The 19,093-nt window shown below is 46.4% G+C and overlaps 1 protein-coding gene across 1 annotated transcript in view; it reads right to left on the bottom strand.

Moving 5' to 3' along the window:
* The window catches only part of LOC119179876 (uncharacterized), a 67,807-nt gene that overhangs the window by 38,401 nt on the left and 10,313 nt on the right, over window positions 1-19,093 (bottom strand). Inside the window, exons 6-9 of the mRNA XM_075870000.1 lie at window positions 13,509-13,640; window positions 12,104-12,223; window positions 10,216-10,456; window positions 6,805-6,946 (exon numbers count right to left, since the gene is read on the bottom strand). Of these exons, the coding sequence (XP_075726115.1) occupies window positions 6,805-6,946; window positions 10,216-10,456; window positions 12,104-12,223; window positions 13,509-13,640 (635 nt within the window). The remainder of the gene's footprint in view (window positions 1-6,804; window positions 6,947-10,215; window positions 10,457-12,103; window positions 12,224-13,508; window positions 13,641-19,093) is intronic.

Here is a 19,093-nt window from a genome sequence, read left to right as displayed (position 1 = left end):
TTGTTTTGTGTGCTCGACGCTTAACGTAACTATTCTTGAGCGAGAAGCTCATGGTCACATTGACAACCACGGGGGTTTTGTATCAAAAACTCACTTTGCGGACCCAGCTTGTGGCATAGGTGAACGGTGATTACGTTACGTATCGTGTTTACCAGCGTACAATTAGATCGGTACGCCTCGGTGGAACACTGGTTATGGTACTCGGCAGCTGTTCCGAAGGTGGCGGCTTCGATCGCAGCCGTGGCTGTGGCATTGCGACTTAGGCGAAATGGTGGACGTCTGTGTATTGTGCGCTATCGGCACACGTTGAAGAGCACAGCAGACGGTTGAATTTTCTCGAACCTTCCATCTCCGGCGTGCATCATAATCTCTTCGTTGTTTTGTTGCGTAACATACCAGATAGTATTAATATTATTACAACCAGTACTGATTAGTCCTTACTAATACGGTCATGATTTGAGAATGCTTGCCTAATGTGCTCCACTCCAGTGGTATTCTTCTAGTTACTTCAAATCTCGTGGTTCGGCTCCGCAGTTATCTGTACCTGTTTTCAGTAGACGTACACCTTTAGAACTTCAAGGGCACTGCTACCTATCTCGGATTGCTGTTCTCTTCCGAGGTTGTTGTACATTACCGCAGTTTTTCGCAGATTAATTTCAAGACCTACCTTTATGCTTTCTTTGTAAAATTCAAATCATGAATCGTAATTCGTCCTTTCAGTTACTCAGCAACGCAACGTCATCGGCGAAGCTCACGTTACTAAGGTACCCATTCTAGGCCTATGAAAACTTCCCGTAAACATGCTGTGAACAGCATTGCGGAGATCGTACTCCTTTGTCTTACACCCTTCTTTATTGGTATTCTGTCGCTTTCTTTATGGAGCGCTATGGTGGCAGTTGATCCGCTGTAGATTTCTTACAGAATGTTTACATGTGCTTCATCGACACCCTGATTCCGCAGTGTCTGCATGGCTGCTGATATTTATACTGAATCAAACGCCTTCTCGTAATCTATGAAGGCTATGTATAGTGGTTGGCTGTATTCTGAGCACTTCTACAGTACCTGATTAATAATATGAGTGTGGTCGATTTTTGAGTAGCCTGCACAAAATCCTTCTTGATACTTTGGTTGATTGCATTCTGATGGTGTCTTAATTCTGTTACTAATAGCCTTTGTAAATAGCTTGTATATGGTGGAGAGCAATCAGATCGGCCTTCAATTCTTCGAGTTCTTGTCGTCCCTCTTTTGTGTAGATTAAGATCACGGTAGTATTCTTCCAAGATTCTGGTATATCCTCCCCCTCCGGAGCCACTTGGTAAACAGGGTGGCCAGTTTTTCTAACACAATCTGTCCTCCGTCTTGCAGCAGATCTAATGTCACCTAATTTTCACCAGCAGCTCTGCTACTTTGCATTCCCTCCAATGCTTTCCTGACTACTCCTGCGAATTGTAGTTTGTTAGATAAATAATTAGTAACATTCGCTACTCATCGTAATGCTGCCGAGTATGACTAAATGACCGCTAACCTTGACTATATAGGTATGCTTGATGTTGGTTAATGTCGGTTAGTGTAGAAGTGTGTTCGCCAAATGGTGGCCAATGTTTGATCAATGGTACAAAGTGTTGGCTAATAATTGTGCCACTTAAGTGCTATTCGTTACAGTAACGGCAACATTACCTTGATGCAATCTCGACATATTCATGCTTTTAAATAAATACACTTCGACAAAATCCGCAATTAATCGTTTCGATTAACATCACATTTTTACGGGACATCCTCGCCCTGACTGGCGATATGGAACATTTGTCACCGCGCTCTTCTGTACGGCCTATGATGGTCATTTTATTACCGAGTCAATCCATGTCCATGGTCGTTAACGTGCCCTTACCTTATCTGAGTGCCCCGCCATGGTGGTCTATAGTGACTGGGGTACTTGGCTGCTGACCCGCACGTCGCGCGATTGAATCCCGGCTGTGGCGGCTGCAGTTTCGATGCAATCGAAAATGCTGTAAGCCAGAGTGCTCATAGGGTGCACGCTAAAGAAACCTATGTGGTCCAATTTTCCGGACCCGTCCACTGCGGCGTCTGTCATAGTCATATGGTCATTTTGGGACGTTAAACACCACAAATTGTTATTACCTTATCTGAGCGTACGGACTACCCGTTCTGAAATTTCGCATGTGAAGTATGGAGTAGTTCTTGTGACTTGAAAAAAAAAGCCATAGTAAGTTAACAGGTAAGGTGGCGTGCTGCTAAGATCGAGCGCGCTGGCTAATGGAATTCCCTGCGACGGCGGCCACATTTGGATACAGGAGAAACGCGAGAATGCCCTTTTACGTTCAAGCATGGGTGGAATCGAAAAGCCTCAAATGTTCATCGCGGAGTCCCGCACCGTATCACGTGCCCGATGAATATACCGTGTTTTTGACACGTAAGTCCATAGAAATGATGAATTGTCCAACGAACACACACAGACAAAAGCTTTTTTTTTCATACAAGCAAATTACTATTTCGTGGTTCCAAAATCACTACGCTCGCAGTAAGAAGGTGTTTGGTAAGCCAGAAAGAGCGCGAAAAGAAGGTGGCGTCACCACTTTTAAGTTCGCGCACCAAACACCCTGGTGTCATAAATTTCGACGGCGTCCAGTAGGTCCCACGTAGCTACCAATCAGCAAAAATTAGGTAGACAACTCGTGGATTGCAACGCGAAATTTGCTCGAGATAAATTGTCCTGTCGAGACGTTTGGCCTCTAAACAAGATATAGGCTCTGATATATACATGTTAGTCTAAATAACGCTGACATTGCCCGAAGATGATGGAAGCGAAATCACGTGCGTTACTTAACATAAAAATGTCCTGTTTCAATCCGTTAGTATACTGTATATTGACTTTTTAGAGGGGCTTAACGGGCCATGTTTCTGGAAATTCGTTTGCGCGGAAGTCGTGAAAATACGAAAAAAATGAAGTGTGAAGTCGGTGACATCACACACGGTAGTTTCGGAGCTAATTTGAAACACGAAGCGTCAAACTTCATTTTGTCCTCTATTAAGAAATCTATGACGACGAACTTAGAGACTGAGTCGGAGTATATATAATTTAAAATTGTAAACCAATTGGTTGCTTCACTTGAGCGCCCCGTTAATAGCAGTATGTCTAAAAGTTGAGAAGAAAAAGTAACTTACGTACTCCGACAGACAGGGACATAACGAGGATTGGCTTTTAACATATTTACTTGGAAGCGTGTCACTTTATACACGTTTACGTCGAGACGACGCAAGCGCATTGAACATAACAAGGAACTGTACGAAACGACGGGAGCAACAGATAATATTATCTGCAGACAATCTATTGTGCCGAGAGATATAGAAAGATTACCGACGTATGCGTCCAATATGGCGTATCTTCGTGATTATACTTCAGCTTCTACTTATCTGTACTAGATTGTTGTATAGGCTGCTGTAAACAATACGAGGAACAAGTGACGGCATGCTATTAGGTGAGGCGAGATTTCTTCGCTCATTTGACAATGAAGACCTTCTCTAACTGCCATCGAACGTGTAGCATAACAAGAGGATTCTGTAGGAATAATGTTGTAGATAACGACCGTGGATGGCCTTTTGAAGTTCTTTCTCATAAAAGATAATGCTGTTTCATGATGTTGGTTTCAGAAGGTGTTGTGGATGACGAAGAGCATGATACGAACACGCTGATAATGTAAACGCCGCTTAATTGGCGCCACGAATAATAGCGTTCCTCGTGAGCAGCAAGACGACTTCCCATTGCGAGCCTGACAGGCCGAAACACTACAGAAAATTTACCAGATGTTACTGTCTCCGTTGTAACACAAGAAGGTGACAGCCCGACTACATTGATGTAAGACAAGTAGGCTGTAGCAAGCAAGTACACACAGGAAAGAAACTACGTCACGCGCACGTCGTCACTGAGCATGTCGTCGCGGTGATCAAATCAGCCAATAGCCTTAGGATTCCCTCTGTTTATGCAGTCGGTCACGTCTTAGTCGGCCACATAGTCGGACAGCGTTAAACAGGCTGACCAAAGAGGTGCTTCACGTCTAAACGTATAGTGCACCAGACAAGGGGGCGTATGGAACGATAATTCACAGCAAATGTCTTGTAAACAAGTGCGTCAGTCCTCTCTTACTTTATATACGATTTTCCTTGTGCAGTAAGTTTCAAACGCGCGATGGTAGCGTGGCGGCTAAGGTGGTGGCACTCTTAAACACCTTAAACACTAGGGCGCTGATGCCATATTCGAAGGGCACTGCAGCAGAGCTTCGGTGGGGCGAAACGCAAAAGCATACATATTTAGGTGCACGTTAAAGCACCTCAAGTGGTCAAAATTATTCGGGAGTGCACGGTATTTGCATCGTGTTCTCACTTCTAAAACGAAGAATAACTTTTATTTAGAGAAAGAAAATGGGCCTAGAAGATAAGTGGGGCCCCATTCCAAAGCTTGCCAGCCGGACATGGTCCAGAAGCGCTAGTTCCACCGGGTCCGAGCTATCGAGGAGTGCGTCCCATTGCTACAAAGGTTTTTCTATTGTATGCTTACGCTGTAAGCGTAATTTATTACTTTCACCAGGCTGTTGTCAGTCAAGGCTTCCTCGTCTGTTGATGGTGTTGCGCTGGTCTCGTGGTCCTGTGGAATGGCAAGAGTGTGACTCGGCTCGAAGGGGGAGGGCTGCTCCACCAGAGTACAGTGTACTAGAAGTACACTGTAACCAGAGTAAGTGAGAGTGACGCTAGAGGGAGAGGGCAACACGATGAGAGGCACGCAAAGAAGGACGACTCTGAGGCTCGGTGGAAAGGGTGACACAAGGAGAGCCACGCCAAGAGGCTCGGTGAAAAGGGTGGACGAATGAAAGGAGCGCAAAGATGTGTGGTGGTAAGCCTGAAAAAAGGAGCGGGGCACCAGCTTCGTTGTTTCAAGAGTTTTTGCGAATTGGAGCTTGCCGCACTCTCTTCAATACAATCTTCACTTCATTTACAAATTCATTCCAAATTGTAGCATGAAACATTGAGCTTTTTGAAGGGAGGCAGCAGGCTAGCGATAGAACTTCTGAAAATGCGTTAATAACTTAAAATAGGTTAGACATTGTGCCCGATGAGGGTTTTCACTACGTGTCACTGCTGACCTCCTTATTAACATTGCGATCCATGAACTAACAAAATGGTGATTCTGACGAGTTGGAACATATACATAAAAAAAATGGTACGAGTAAAGGCGCACACAGAAAATAAATGTAAAACAGAGGGGCCGCTTTTCAATGAGACCTTTAACTGATTTGAGACGTTGTATATACAGAGTAAACAACTAAAACAAGACGAAAAATGTGTTCGGTGGGCGTAGGACATGCATATTTGTAATGTACTCAAATTACAGCATGCAGAAAACCTTAAATTTCTGCGTAGCGTACAGAAAAGAAATAGGCTTTCGCTTACGGCGTTCATGCAGACCATATACCACTTCAGTCTTTATTTAGAAAAAAAAAACGACTTCATAAGCCCTGTCGGGCATTGCGTAAGGGTAACGCTGTAACAATGATAAATGTAGAACGACGGAAACGATAAAAAACGGGGGAAAATCTAACAAAACTATACCGTGGCTGAACAATTGACAGCAGGTATTTTTTGTCTGTCTTTAATTTCATTCATGTATGTTACTAGGCATCCATGGCGGCAGCTTTATTAATAAAAACGCAGGAGCTGCTGATCCAATAACGAAACGCGAGATTCAAGGTAGTCCTGCAACACCTTCCCATGTAATTATTGAATGACCCCACCATCGGAATTCATTGCCTTACGAATCGACTTCCGAAACAATATTTTTTTTTAATTCGTGAAGTACGAGCAGTGTTAAACGAATAATTGCACGCTTCAAGACCTTTCTGTCTCTTTTCGTCCCAGGGAGCAAGAAGTGATGCCCGTACTTCATGGAGCATCTCGATCTTGAACATTTTTTTCGAACACGTGGTTTACATTGCCTGTGATCACGAGCACGCTAGTGTAATTCTACATCGTGTCAAACTTAGCACTATTAAGTGCAGCGCAGCTGCGTCACAGCACCCCGCGAAAACAATGCAGCTGATGATGTTCTAATTAGCCAATGGCTGTGTCCGTGAGCTTGTGACGCAGTAAAGATTGTGGTTATTGTGTCACTTGTCGAGAGAAGACTCATCAAGTTCTAGCTGACTTTGAAACTTAACTGTAAATTCCTGCCACGCTCTGCACGATAAGGTTTAGCTCACATGTTTTCAGGAGCGTGGACAACGATGGTCGTTGGCAAAATTTTCTCTGGGGGGGGGGGGGGGATTGCGTCAGCGTTTTCTGAACGTGTTCGTGCTATGTTGCAGGGCCACTGGGACGGTTGTGTTTGGACTTGACCATGACCTCGCTCGCTGGATTTCGTGCCGACTGGTTGTTGTCCCCCCCCCCCCCCCCGCGATCTCCGACAACAGCGCAGCTCTGGCCGACCGGCTCGCCCTCCGCCATCTCCTGACGCCGTGAAGCTCTCGCTGAGTGGTGCCCCGTCCTCGGACTCCTGCGACCGTGTCCATCTTTCCCATCTTCTCCTTACTTATGTATGTGGGGGTCCCTGTCCCTATATCTATTTCTATTCCTTTCAATCCTCCCTATCCTTTTTAATCCCTCCTTACCCCATCCCTCGTGAGCCACTATGATGCAGACAGTTACAGGGCTCACTTTTATCCTCTTTTCTCTCTTTTAAGAATCACTTACACACATTTAAACACTGTGTATTTCAGTTGTCCCATTCCTCCATCAACGTTCGTGCGTGAGGTCGTCGAATTGAGTCCAGGGATTGTCGTAAACGGTGGCGGTTCGAACCACGTCTCGAAACTCGTCTTCCCCCAAGATGGCGGCTAGGCGGTCCGGTCTGTTGGTGATGATGGCGTCCACACCTTTCCTGCGAGATCGCGTGAGAGCAAAGTGAGTTTTTGTGCACGCCGTGTCTTTTCATCTCAATGCGTGCCACCAGCTCAGTTCTGTTGTTTTGTTCATGTAATTCTTCAGCAGCAAGAGCGCCGAGTGACACTCTTGTTTCTCTTTAGAGGTACACTAAAGTCAATGAACTAATTACGTCAGGGTGAAAGCGCAATGTGCGACACTGTCTAAAACGACAATATTATCAACAGCAGTGCCCTACTTACCGAGCAAGGAAGGGAAGTGCATTTGAACACATGCGCTATGCGTAGGACATTCACAAAATTATCCAGATGATGTGAGAGGTATACCGTATACATTTGATCACTAGTAATCGAACAAGCTTCACTAAATACAGAATCTTCCGCGCATCAAGAGACGTGATCAAATGCTACTTGTTCATCTCTGTATGATTCATAGGAAAAAAAAAGAACTACCGGACTTTACTACAGGAAATGGCGCGAGTGGTTCAAAAGTTGTGTTTTCGCCTGGTTAAACTGGACAGGTCGTACCACATATAGTTGAACTAAGCAAGTCTGCCATCTCTGAGGCCTTGGCAGGAAATGGTTCAATGGCCCATTGTTGCTGCTTTGGCTCTCGCTACTTTCGTTCTGCTGCTACTAGTGTCGGCGGCAACGCAGTGAAGCCGCGCAACGTTGTGAACGGCAACAGTGGCGTGAGACGTTCTTCTTCAGGCGGGTAATTTTAAGTGCGCTAACACAATGTTGATCACTACAACGAGATTTTATTCAAAAATAAGCACGTCCCTTGGCACAAAAGTAACACTACGAGGTTTGTGGACCACTATTTCAACAATGAACTTCGACTTACCGGTTGCCTTCAGTGTCCTCTAAAGCACTTCTGGTCAAACACTTACGCTTTTCCAGGTATTAAAAAATTTGTGATATCTAACTGGTACACATTCTATCGTTCCTAGCTCATGTTTAGAGCTATACGGGATACGTAAAGTATCGGAGCGAAACTGTAATCTATCTATCTATCTATCTATCTATCTATCTATCTATCTATCTATCTATCTATCTATCTATCTATCTATCTATCTATCTATCTATCTATTTATCTATCTATCTATCTATCTATCTATCTATCCATCTATCCATCTATCTATCTATCTATCTATCCATCTATCCATCTATCTATCTATCTATCTATCTATCTATCTATCTATCTATCTATCTATCTATCTATCTATCTATCTATCTATCTATCTATCTATCTATCTATTTGTAGTAGTCGTTTTATTGCGTGAGTTACCGAGTATTATCGGCGTCAAATGAAACCAGAACAGCGACAAGCATTCGCTATGGTACAGTGCGTGCCCTGCAGTCATCACCATTACCAGGCGCGCACATCCAGTTTGGCAGCACTGCGCGTATATATGCACCTGCCCATGGTGATAACTGGACGGCACCAATATAGGGTTGGGAATGCCGGGGGCTGTTCCGGTTTCGTTTCACGCCGATAGCACATATCAGAATTTACACGGCATGACTAGCGTGTATATGCTCCAGGCGAGTGACATGTCATGACACACGAGTTCCACGATATGCATCGTATTTGCGCTCCTGGAACTAACACTGGTTGGTTTAAATGTCAGCAACCCGCCACGGTGGTCTAGTGGCTAAAGCACTCGGTTGCTGACCCGCAGGTCGCGGGATCGAATCTCGACCGTGGCGTCTGCATTTTCGATGGAGGCGAAAGTGCTTGAGGCCCGTGTGCTTGGATTTCGGTACACGTTAAAGAGCCCCAGGTGGTTGAAATTTCGTGAGCCCTCCACTCCGGCGCATCTCATAATCACATGGCTGTTTTGGGACGTTAAATCTCAACAACTGTTAATATTAAATGCCGGCAAGCGTTTGGTTACACAGACCAGTGCTGGCTAACGTGATCGAGTGGCTTCAGTGGTGGTCAGCACTGACTACTTGTTTGCTAACTTTGGGCTGGCGTTGCCATACTGTCCACTCATTTACGGCGTAATAAGTATTACACATACCCTGCTGTGTTTCTGCTTCGCTATTTCAGTGTCACGTTGCCTGGCTGTTTACCGGACACTGCGACAAACGCCTCTTTGCGAGACTCAGGTAAGCTATCTGGTGAAATCATTTATGTTCGCTGTAACTTACGCCTGTGCTAGTACTCAAGTGTAAACGTTGGTTGAACCGTACACACTAGGTTTTAGGCGTAGTTTCATGCCGGGTGAGCTTATATAACGCTTAAAACTACCTGAATGAGTCCAACAGATAATAAACTCAAGTAAAGAAAAGGAAGCAATTATTGTTTTTTATATGTTGTGTATTAAATATCACATAAACTCAAATGAATAAAAGAGAAGGAAGGAATAACTCATTCGTCGGCGAGACGCAAACCTACAACCTTCAAATTACATGTTCGATGCTCGACCGATCGAGGTATGACGGAACGCATTTATACGTCAAGTTTGTTCGGCATTTCTGCATGTGTAATCCGTGGGAGTAAAGAAGGAAAATTTACAGGCACGTGTTTGTAGCCCGAAGCAAATTCATACGGATTTCTCATAAACAAAGGAGGCCGCAGAGTTGCCGAAAAACTTATGTTGGCTGGGGGATCGTACCTGGGACAATCGCCTTTACGGGAGGGTTGGCCAATGCCACTTGCTGTCAAGGCGACACATGTGAGTTCATATCTGACCGACGAACAGGGTTAAACTTCGACCACTTTAATTAAATTCACTTGATGTATTAGGTGCTACATTGCAGTTCAAAACATTAAGTAATGTGCCTTACGCTCTTCTTGAATTAATTGTCTGTTTGATTGATTTGGTCGTTTAGAACAAGAAAAAAAGTCTCTCGAAAACGTTTCCCGTGATTCGTTCATACACCTACCCAATTAACACAAAGGCAAGGCAATGCAAATGCAAGGCAACACTTCGATTCACGTCTAAGGGTGTGACGAAGCGAGCTTCTGGCACACTGTCTTCGAGTAAGACCGGAACCCACAGAGCAAGACAAAAACAAAATCCTTCGGAGTTCTTTATCACTATGGTACGAATAACCTAGGGATATAAACACACTCTCTACCAATAATCTAACTCCCGGTGAAGTCGGCTCATTCTGCTTGGACACGATAGGAAAGAATGTGTACTCGCTTGGTGTTTTGAGATAACCCTCGCCAGAGGAATCGCCATCGTGTCTTTTGACAATAGGGCATGCAACTTTGATGTCGTCCTGATAAGCCACCACCTATATGGCTCACCTGAGCGAACCTCGGAGCTGCTCTGGAAGGTCGACAGTCCACTGGTAAGCCTTTTCGACGTAGTGGTACGGTGCTTGCGACTGGCGGTTGCGGATGATGCTGTACAGCCTCCTAGGTGGCCGCAGGTACGAGACGCAGTTCGTGGCACCGTCTCCTTGCCAACGATGACCCGTTATGCCGAGCTTCAGGTACAGGTCCCGTATAGCGTCTATGGGCTGGTCGGTGTTGCTAACGTCTACACCTGTCAGGTAGATTGCGAGAGTACAGTGATTTCATGTGTAGCACCGTGATTTAAACAACATTGATAACCTTTACATTCGCCCGTTAACTATGCTGCACTTGTTACTTACAGCCCGTAGCACGCTGGCCGCACGTGCACTCAGGCGCATTAGAGGCTTTTAGTCAGTTTGCGGAAATACTGTACGGCATGACCGTATACCGCTACATATTTCCCGGTCATTGACATTTTACCAGTTAAGGCACCCAACAACACTAGAGCTCTTTCAAAAATTACTGTGGAGTTGTCACGCCTCATTCGGAATGCACAGTCACTGGAAAAGACAAGCGCTACCGTACTGCCTTAACGTATTTGCGTACCGGTATGTCCGTAGCTTGCTAAAAGACCCTATTAACAGACAGGCACAGTCTTCGACCGGTCAGAGGTGGAGTTAGACGCTACCTATACAGTCCTTCATAATGTCCGTCTCCGATTGCGTAAACTGGATCTAACAGTGGAATCACGGCCGGAATCGTCTGTTGCCGCGCTGACACTTACGGCATTTAATTACGTGAGAGGTGTTATGTCGTACAGTGTCGAAGGCAGTATAAGAGATGGCGAGCCTCCCCATCACACCCCACCCGGGTAATGATCTAAGGGCGCAAAGACGCAGCCTCATCCTAGGCGGAACTGCCCTATGATAGCTAAATGTACAGTGTTATGGTCATGCTGACTTTTTGTCATGACAGCAACCAAGGAGACCCGGTCTGATGTTGCGTTCCGAAAACTGTCTACTCCCAACTTATACCCACAGGAATTATGGGAACCAATGAGAGGGCGTTGTGAGCAACACGTCGTCGTATCATTTTCGTTTTTGCATCCATTGCTAAGCTTGCTTTTTGAAGGTGTACTGACACACACACACAAAAATGGCCTCGCGTGTTTCTGCTGCAACGGGTTGCTCGGGGCTTGTGCTGCAGCAAACGACACATCATTTGCTGCAGCACGCGACAGATAAATAATTACAGGTCTCTCATTAACGGCCAGTTTTAGTTTCGTTTTGAGAGAGCTCCAAAAATGAGAAGCCGCCGGGAACAACTATCGCCACGTATAGCGTTCTCGACCACGTCAGCACACAGAACTGTGACACATTTCCGCACGGTCCGCATCAAGAATTACTTTTGAATAGGAATTGGGACTGCATTGTCGCCAAACATAACATTTTCAATGCGTGCGCCACGGCTATGCACTCGAGACCAGACTGCAGCGAGGACAAACGTGCCAGAATAAAAATAGCGGCTATTACGTCATCGTTTTGTTTTATTGACTGCAGGGTGGTGAATGGGGAGGGGGAGTAGGTTTCCCCAAAACTGTCCCCATCGAGGTTGTTAATGGCACGAAGGAGTCAAGCGCACACACATATTTCAAATATAATTATAAATAGCTTACAAGCTGTATTCGCTGTTGATTTTTTTCACATGATATACCAATGTTCACGGAAATCGACCCCGCTGGCTATTTCGGCCGTGAAATTTTGCGTCAGCAACACTTTAACAGTGGAGCTGGTTACGATCTTCGACGAGACGCCCAGAAGGACAGTTTTTTTTTTTCGTTTATTCAGCGTAAAAAACACTTATACGCATGTAAAAGTAATTGGTGTATGATACTTACCGATCTTAGAGAGCATGAGCGGCATAATCCGGTATACGGTATGTAGCGCTCCGCGGAGCACATCACCATCACGGACGCTCCGAATAGACAGCAAGACGTTCATCGCATTCCCGGCGTAGACTGTAATGGAGCCAGGGATATTCAGTAGATAGCTTGGTATGTACAGTGCACTCTGAACATTTGTGCGATGTCTCCCATATTGCTTGGTATAGGCACATTTACCGCGAGGTTCCTATGAACCAAATGACTTTGTGTTTAAATATACAATGAGGCCGGACTTCTGTAACGCACTTTGACATCTAAGCAGATCCCACCGAACGGCCTCTAGAACTTCCTCGCGGAGTCTTCTTTGAGAAGAACTCACACATTTCATTGAGGACGCAGTGAATATACTGTGTGAAATCTTCAGGCCCAGGCACCTCAGTGGCTGTTCATATATAGTGCAAGAAGCGTACGTTTCTCTTTAGCGTTAAGGGAGGAAGAGCGGGCATCTGACATCGAGCGAACGTTGGGATGAATCAAGACATTGCAAAAAAGTGGTAAGTTGGGCCAGTAGGTACTTGTTCATAATCTCACAGCACAGAAAAAAAAAGTACGGGAACACAAAAAAGAAAGAAGCACAAAAAAGCGCAGTTTGTGCATCTCTCCTCTTTCCTGTTCCCGTTCGCTTTTTTTTTTTTTCGCTTTTACACTGTGAGTAAACCTCAGCCTCACTGACAGTGAGGAATACAGCATAAATATGTCATTGTTGCGATCAACGTAGGTGTAACTGTTGCGATTTGGTAGTGTTTCTATCGTGAGGTTAATTTTATTATTATGTTAGATATACAACAAAGAAATACATCTGTCAATTAAAGCTGATACAGCCCACGGGTGTGCTTGATGCCACCATCAAAGTGGGTGGATCCCGGAGGCCTCTCAAAACTGCGAGACGTGCCGAAGTTTACAATGCCTTTGTTCTCGGAGGGCTGGGCCAAACTACGATAAGTGCAGAAAGCTTTCGGTGGTGGGGAAGTTGGGAGTTATGCATGTGCCTGAAAAGAAAAAAAAAATTAGCATATCCACGAGGTGAATGAAGACGAATGGGCCAAAGTGGACGGACGGAAGCACGGATGGACTGACGGACGCCCCATTCATCCTCATTCACTCTGTGGATATGCTGTGATACCGTTTTTATAGACATGCAATGAGAAGCAATTGGCGACTACGATGACAAGTTACATACGACCCACGGCGTAATGGGCTTCGCCCCTAAAAGATGGGTTTCACCATCGATGTGTTTTAGAGGAATGTGCAAGAGGCCGTGTCATGCTTTATTGACGATATGCCCGTTTTAAATGGTGTGGCTCGCGTGTTATTTTTCGGTTTCGCTTCATGCGACGGCGGCACTCCAGGTTGAACTCACCTCCGCTCCACAGGTGCCTGATAAGTTTTTCCGCGATGTCAACTCCAGCGTGGTATTTGTACTGCGGAAGCACATTCGTGACCTTCAGATCCAAGAAGAGCAACGTGAGGTGCTCCTTGTATATGCCATCGTCTGAAAAAAAAAATCCACGCATATAAATGAAGTGAATGCTGATGATGGGGAGAAGCAGTGTGCATCGGATCGTGAATCGTGGTTTTTTTTTTTGTTCAGGTTAACGGTGTTTTACTTGGTTTATATTGTTTTGTTCTGTCACATGCTTTGACGGACGAGCTGTTAAATGTTGTTTTCACGGTGTATGGCCTTTTATTTTGTTTATTCTGGTTAACAGCCTTCCGATAGGCTTTCTCCTGTTCACAGATGTTACGGTTTGTTCACATGCACTGGCGCTAGATCTGGCGTAGACAACGGTGATACACGGACATTCCTCTCGTACTGTGTCCCTAAAAAAATCCTGCTTCGAAACGACGGTCTGATAATTGTTGTTGGCAAGTGAGACAAGTTAGGTAGGTGTAAACATGTGAACCGTAGCGAACTTCCTTACGGGAGTTGTATGATGAGTTTCAAGTCAATCAGGGGGGACTCGCCAGCCTAGCCTAGGACTGAGCACTACATCATAGGCTGCCATGTTGAACGACGTATTGCTGAAAGTCGTTCCCGCAGACATCGTAGTTGACTACTACAAACGAGAGAGCCTGGGGTCAGGTTCAGTCGCAAAGGACGTCAGCTGTACCCAGACATCGCAAGAGGAGATCAGTTGTTTGCTCCATGTTCTTTTAATCGAAGTGTAGTGTCACGAGAGAAACGCAAATATATCAGCTCGAAGTATGATGACTGATCGTATCGTTACCACTTAGAGATCCTGCAAACCTCCATCACCTTCGGCTGCCAACTTGCGTCACAACAGGACAATCATTTCTTCTCCGTCCTGCGTTTTTCTTTTCGGAAAATGACCATATAACCGAAGAGTGGACTAGCCGACTCAGCCTAGCAGAAAAAAAGCAGCCCCCTCACATATGATGGTGGTTGCTTCAAGTCCACCGCAAAGGGGCACCTGATATGAGACTGCCGTCGCAGAGTAGAGTGCGATATATGCAAACGCCGTCATGCGTCGACAATGTGTTCCACAGTGGCAACTGCAAGTGCAGATGCAGCAACGGAAGATGCATCTAACGCCACTACGTATACGACCCGCCCCTCTCAAAAATATAAACGCAGCATATAGACTGTCGTGAATCAATTTTTGCAAGGGACGGACCTTTCGTTAGCGGTCCAGTCCGCTCATGACTGTCTTTGCCTTATGTTTATTTCTTTTGTTGAATGTATTCATGAGCTACACAGACGGAGTTTCCGTCTGAAGCCTTTTTTAAGGGGCGAAGCTCCTTATGGCGTGGCTTGTGCAGCCCCCGTTGTCGTAGCGTGTAACCTGTGTCACATACCCGCCCTCGGGCACATATCCGCATGTCCACATCTAACGAAAAACGCAGCCCGGCATCGTTATCATCTACGCGGTGTTAACAAAGCGCTGACAGCAGAAGTGTGGTAAATACTCTCGTTTAGTCCCTAGATTATCCGCTGGATGGCGGTACTTGTATATGATGAGTATATGGGAAAAAGAAGCGAGATGGCGGTACTTGAAGTGCTCACTAGATGGACGGACGGACGCATGGATAGACAGGAAAGCAGATGGACAGACGGACAGACACACGGACGCATGGACGGATGCATGAACGGACGCACGAGCGGGCGCACATACGTACAGGCGGACGCACGGACGGATTCATGGACGCTTCGTCCCACTCATCATCATTCATTCCGTGGATATGCTGTGTTTTTTTGTTTCTGTAAGGCATCCCGTGCGGTCACCATGCGTTAAAACAGGTAATCGTGAAGCAAGGATTCTATTTCATCATCGGTGTCTAATTTCAGTCACTCTGTCGATCAGTATACCGACATGTGTCTCAAAAGGGGACATATTTCTGAAACCCCTTCAGGAGTGAAGCATGCATGGGATATGGAAGATGCTTTTTTTGAAGTGACAACGTTAGCTAATATTTTGTATAAACCACACCTCTTCCCTCAGGTCCTACCTACATCCCTACCCCAGCCCCGGTGGGGATTTATTCAGGCACCATGACCCGCCCGCTCAGGTGGGTTGAAACCCATGCCTTATGTAATTCGTTTACACTGACCTCAATAGACTCATACTCACACTCCCCTCAAAGGAATGTTCCACGTCTTCGCCGTGACCTAGAAGCTTACGATAAATAATTCATAGCCAATCACCATATGAGTCAGTGATCGAAGATCCCCTTCATGACGATATTTCGTGGCAATGCAAAACGATCGGCTATTATGGTCGACAGAATTTCGTCTAGGGAAGAGGGGGGATGGGTAGCTCCATCACGGCTAGGAAAAGGGAAGCGTTGGTGCAGCTTGGGAGGGCTGGGGAGGAAAGTATTTGTGTAGTTTTTGGTAACGAGGCGGGGGTGCTCTTCTTGGAGATGGTGTCACACCTGTCCCGTTTATTAGGGAGGCGATCGCCGGGCTAGTTCCAAGAGCCAAAGTATTGGCCCCCCGAACCGCACCACGAAAGCGTGGACAATTTAGAAGTGGTCCTTATTGGTGCGCCAGCGGACGCCGGCTGTGGCCCAAAGAACAAGTCAGAGTCGAGAGTTGATAAACAAAACAAATATTATATTCTCAAAAATGGCAGATCGAAAACAATACACAAGAATGCACACTCCACAATAGTTACATACAATACGTCACCAATCAGACAACGTACTACACAGTACAATCAGCCACACTCAAAACAACGGACACAGACAACAATACGCACTACAATGCAGTCGCATGCATTGAACAACCAAGACACTTAAGGACTAAAGAGATAGAAAACCTATTCAGTCCAAAGTCCTTGGAACAAAAGTCTGAATGATACTCTTCCGAGAATCACTCACTCAAAGTCCAGCGTTGTTGTCGTTCCGTAGTTCTCGAAGTTTCTCTTCCAGGAAACCTCGCGTCCTCAAATGGCCACTCTCCAAGCTTCAAACTTCTTCGCCGGAAATCCGTCGGCTTCACACACGCAGCTGTTGCCCGCGTCTTCGCTCGATAGCGGTAAACCCACGCTCTTGCCTGTAGCTCGAGCCGTCCCTACGGACCAAAAACTTCGCCGACTACACGGCGGACTCTCTACGCACTCTGGCGCTCACTTCCGTCTCCTCCTGTTCTGTCACTACGGGCAGAACCTTCGCCGACTACACGGCGGAATTCCTACGCGCTCTGGCGCTAACTTCCGTCTCCTCCTGATTTCTCGTCTCGGCTGCTCGGTTAAATACCTTGCGCGCGACTTTCCAGATGTTTCTCGTCATTTCGTCGGCGCGATACGCAGCGAAGGCTGGGGAGAGGCACGAGACGGTTCGACTGCCCTCTCTGGAGGATGATTCACTCGGTCTGACCCCGCCTCCTTCGTTCTAGAAAAATCGCGGCCTTGCTGGGCCGCCGATGTGGGGTGAGGAGGATCGTCTGCGAAGCCGTGCTTCTGCGGGGAGAGCGCGCGCCCGGGGGCCCTGGATGTTTGCTTTCTTTTTTTTTCTTTTTACCTCGCGGCGTTTCTGTCGCCCGTTGTCGCAAGGATTTGGCGGCGCGCTCTTGTTTAGCGCTCGTTCTGTGACACTGCCCCCCACTTTAAGAATATTATCTCATAATATTCAAAACCACACAAACGAGCGCGAACAGTCACCACACATTCTCACAGACTGTAACACCATCAGTCGCTCATAACACTTCACATTCACAATAGATCACTTAATACAATTGTACATTGTAATTCAATTACACAACACATGAAAACACAACCACAAGCGCATGAGTACAACACTCCACCACACATTCCCAATATACAAATGTACAAGGTTCTCTCACTACAACAATGGTACAATACTATACATCACATCACAGCACAACACTTCGACACTTGTGACACAGGATACCACAACATTAACACAACATAGGGCACTCAACACTGCCAAACACATTCTGCTTTGGCCTCAGCACTTATCCTACGTACTTTGAGCGGCGCTTGCGCCCTTTCTTGCGGTGCTCGCTCGATCTCTTCTTGTGTTTCCACGTTCGGCGAGCCCTTTCCAACGACGATATCTGAGGCGTCGTCTCAGCCATCGCTGTCTCTTCCGACACCGTTAACGCGTCATTACATTCGACGGGTCCTGTCTGTTTATTTACCCGCTTGATCATGCCTCTACATTTTGCCCGGCTGGCCAACACCGTCTCCTTTACACTGTCGGTCGGTTGAGGTCGTGCCGACGTAAGTCCGGTTGCTCGGCCTGTGAACTTATTCGACACGATCGTCTTCTCCTTCGCTGTCTCTTGCGCCGCAGCTTCTCCTTGGGCTCTAGTGAGACCCGTCACGGGATGCTCCTCCACTGTATCTCGCGGCCGCTGTGTTGGCGAGGGCTCTATCTTCGGCTCTTCTCCCAAACATTCTGGATCACTTGGCCCTCGCGCCCCGTCGATGTTTCCGATGACAAGGTCATACAGGGGGGTCGTCATGCATAACGCAGTAACCTTCCCGCTGAAGTACGGGGTTTCAACCTCAATTTCTGCTTCGGGAAGCATCCGGACCGTACGGTCAATTAGGCAAACCGGTTTCGTTCTGCCTGTCAACTCTCTTTCCCGTACCAAATTTCTCCTCACGATAACCGTGGAGCTACCGGTGTCTCTTAGAACCGTAATCTTCTTGCCTGCAATCTTTCCAGGAAGCGTTGGCATTCCCTTCGTAACCCCGGTTGGCTGTTTTGACATTACAGCACCCACAATAGGAATTTTCTCCCCATTCTTCAACTCTACGAATCCATCAGTGACGGCATTATTATCAGATTTCGGTGCCGCTTGCACACAAGATACCTGGTGAGTTTGACTCACTCCGTTCCGACAAGCGTCTGCTTTGTGCCCAGTCTGACCACACTTAAAACATTTTACAACCGTAGGGCTCGTAAAGATCGTTCGACAGTTTTTCGCGCGATGACCCACTCGGTTGCACAGAAAACATCGCGGAATGCTCTCTGGTGCACGCTTCTTTTCTTCGGGAGCCAATTTCTTCGAATCGTGGGGGCACTCCTTCTTTACCTTGGCCAAATTAGTGCCACCTTGCGCTTCCAAGAATTGATCAGCCAATTCAAGCATGTCTTCAAGTGAGTCAGCCTTCCTCTCTTTTAAGTACAGCGACAGGCTTGGGTGGCAACTAGTAAGAAATTGTTCTCTAATTAGCAGCTCTCTAAGCTCATCGTACTCCTGTGCTGTCCCTGAAAGTTCAATCCATCTGTCGAAATAATGGCAAAGTCGGGCGGCATACTGCGTAGCCGTCTCACCATCAGCTGGCTTTCCTGTCCGAAATCTGTCCCGGAATCCTTCTACAGTAAATCTAAATCGCTTCAGCAAAGCAGCTTTCACCTTTGCATAGTTGGCTGCATCGGTCGGCGTCAGCCTACCGTACACACTGAGCGCTTCACCACTCAAGCAAGTACTCAAAGCAGTTGCCCATTGAT

The sequence above is a fragment of the Rhipicephalus microplus genome, chromosome 7 (genome assembly GCF_043290135.1).
Source record: "Rhipicephalus microplus isolate Deutch F79 chromosome 7, USDA_Rmic, whole genome shotgun sequence".
NCBI lineage: Eukaryota > Metazoa > Arthropoda > Arachnida > Ixodida > Ixodidae > Rhipicephalus > Rhipicephalus microplus.
The sequence above is the reverse complement of the archived record's forward strand: the minus strand, read 5'-3'. Positions and strand labels throughout refer to the sequence as shown.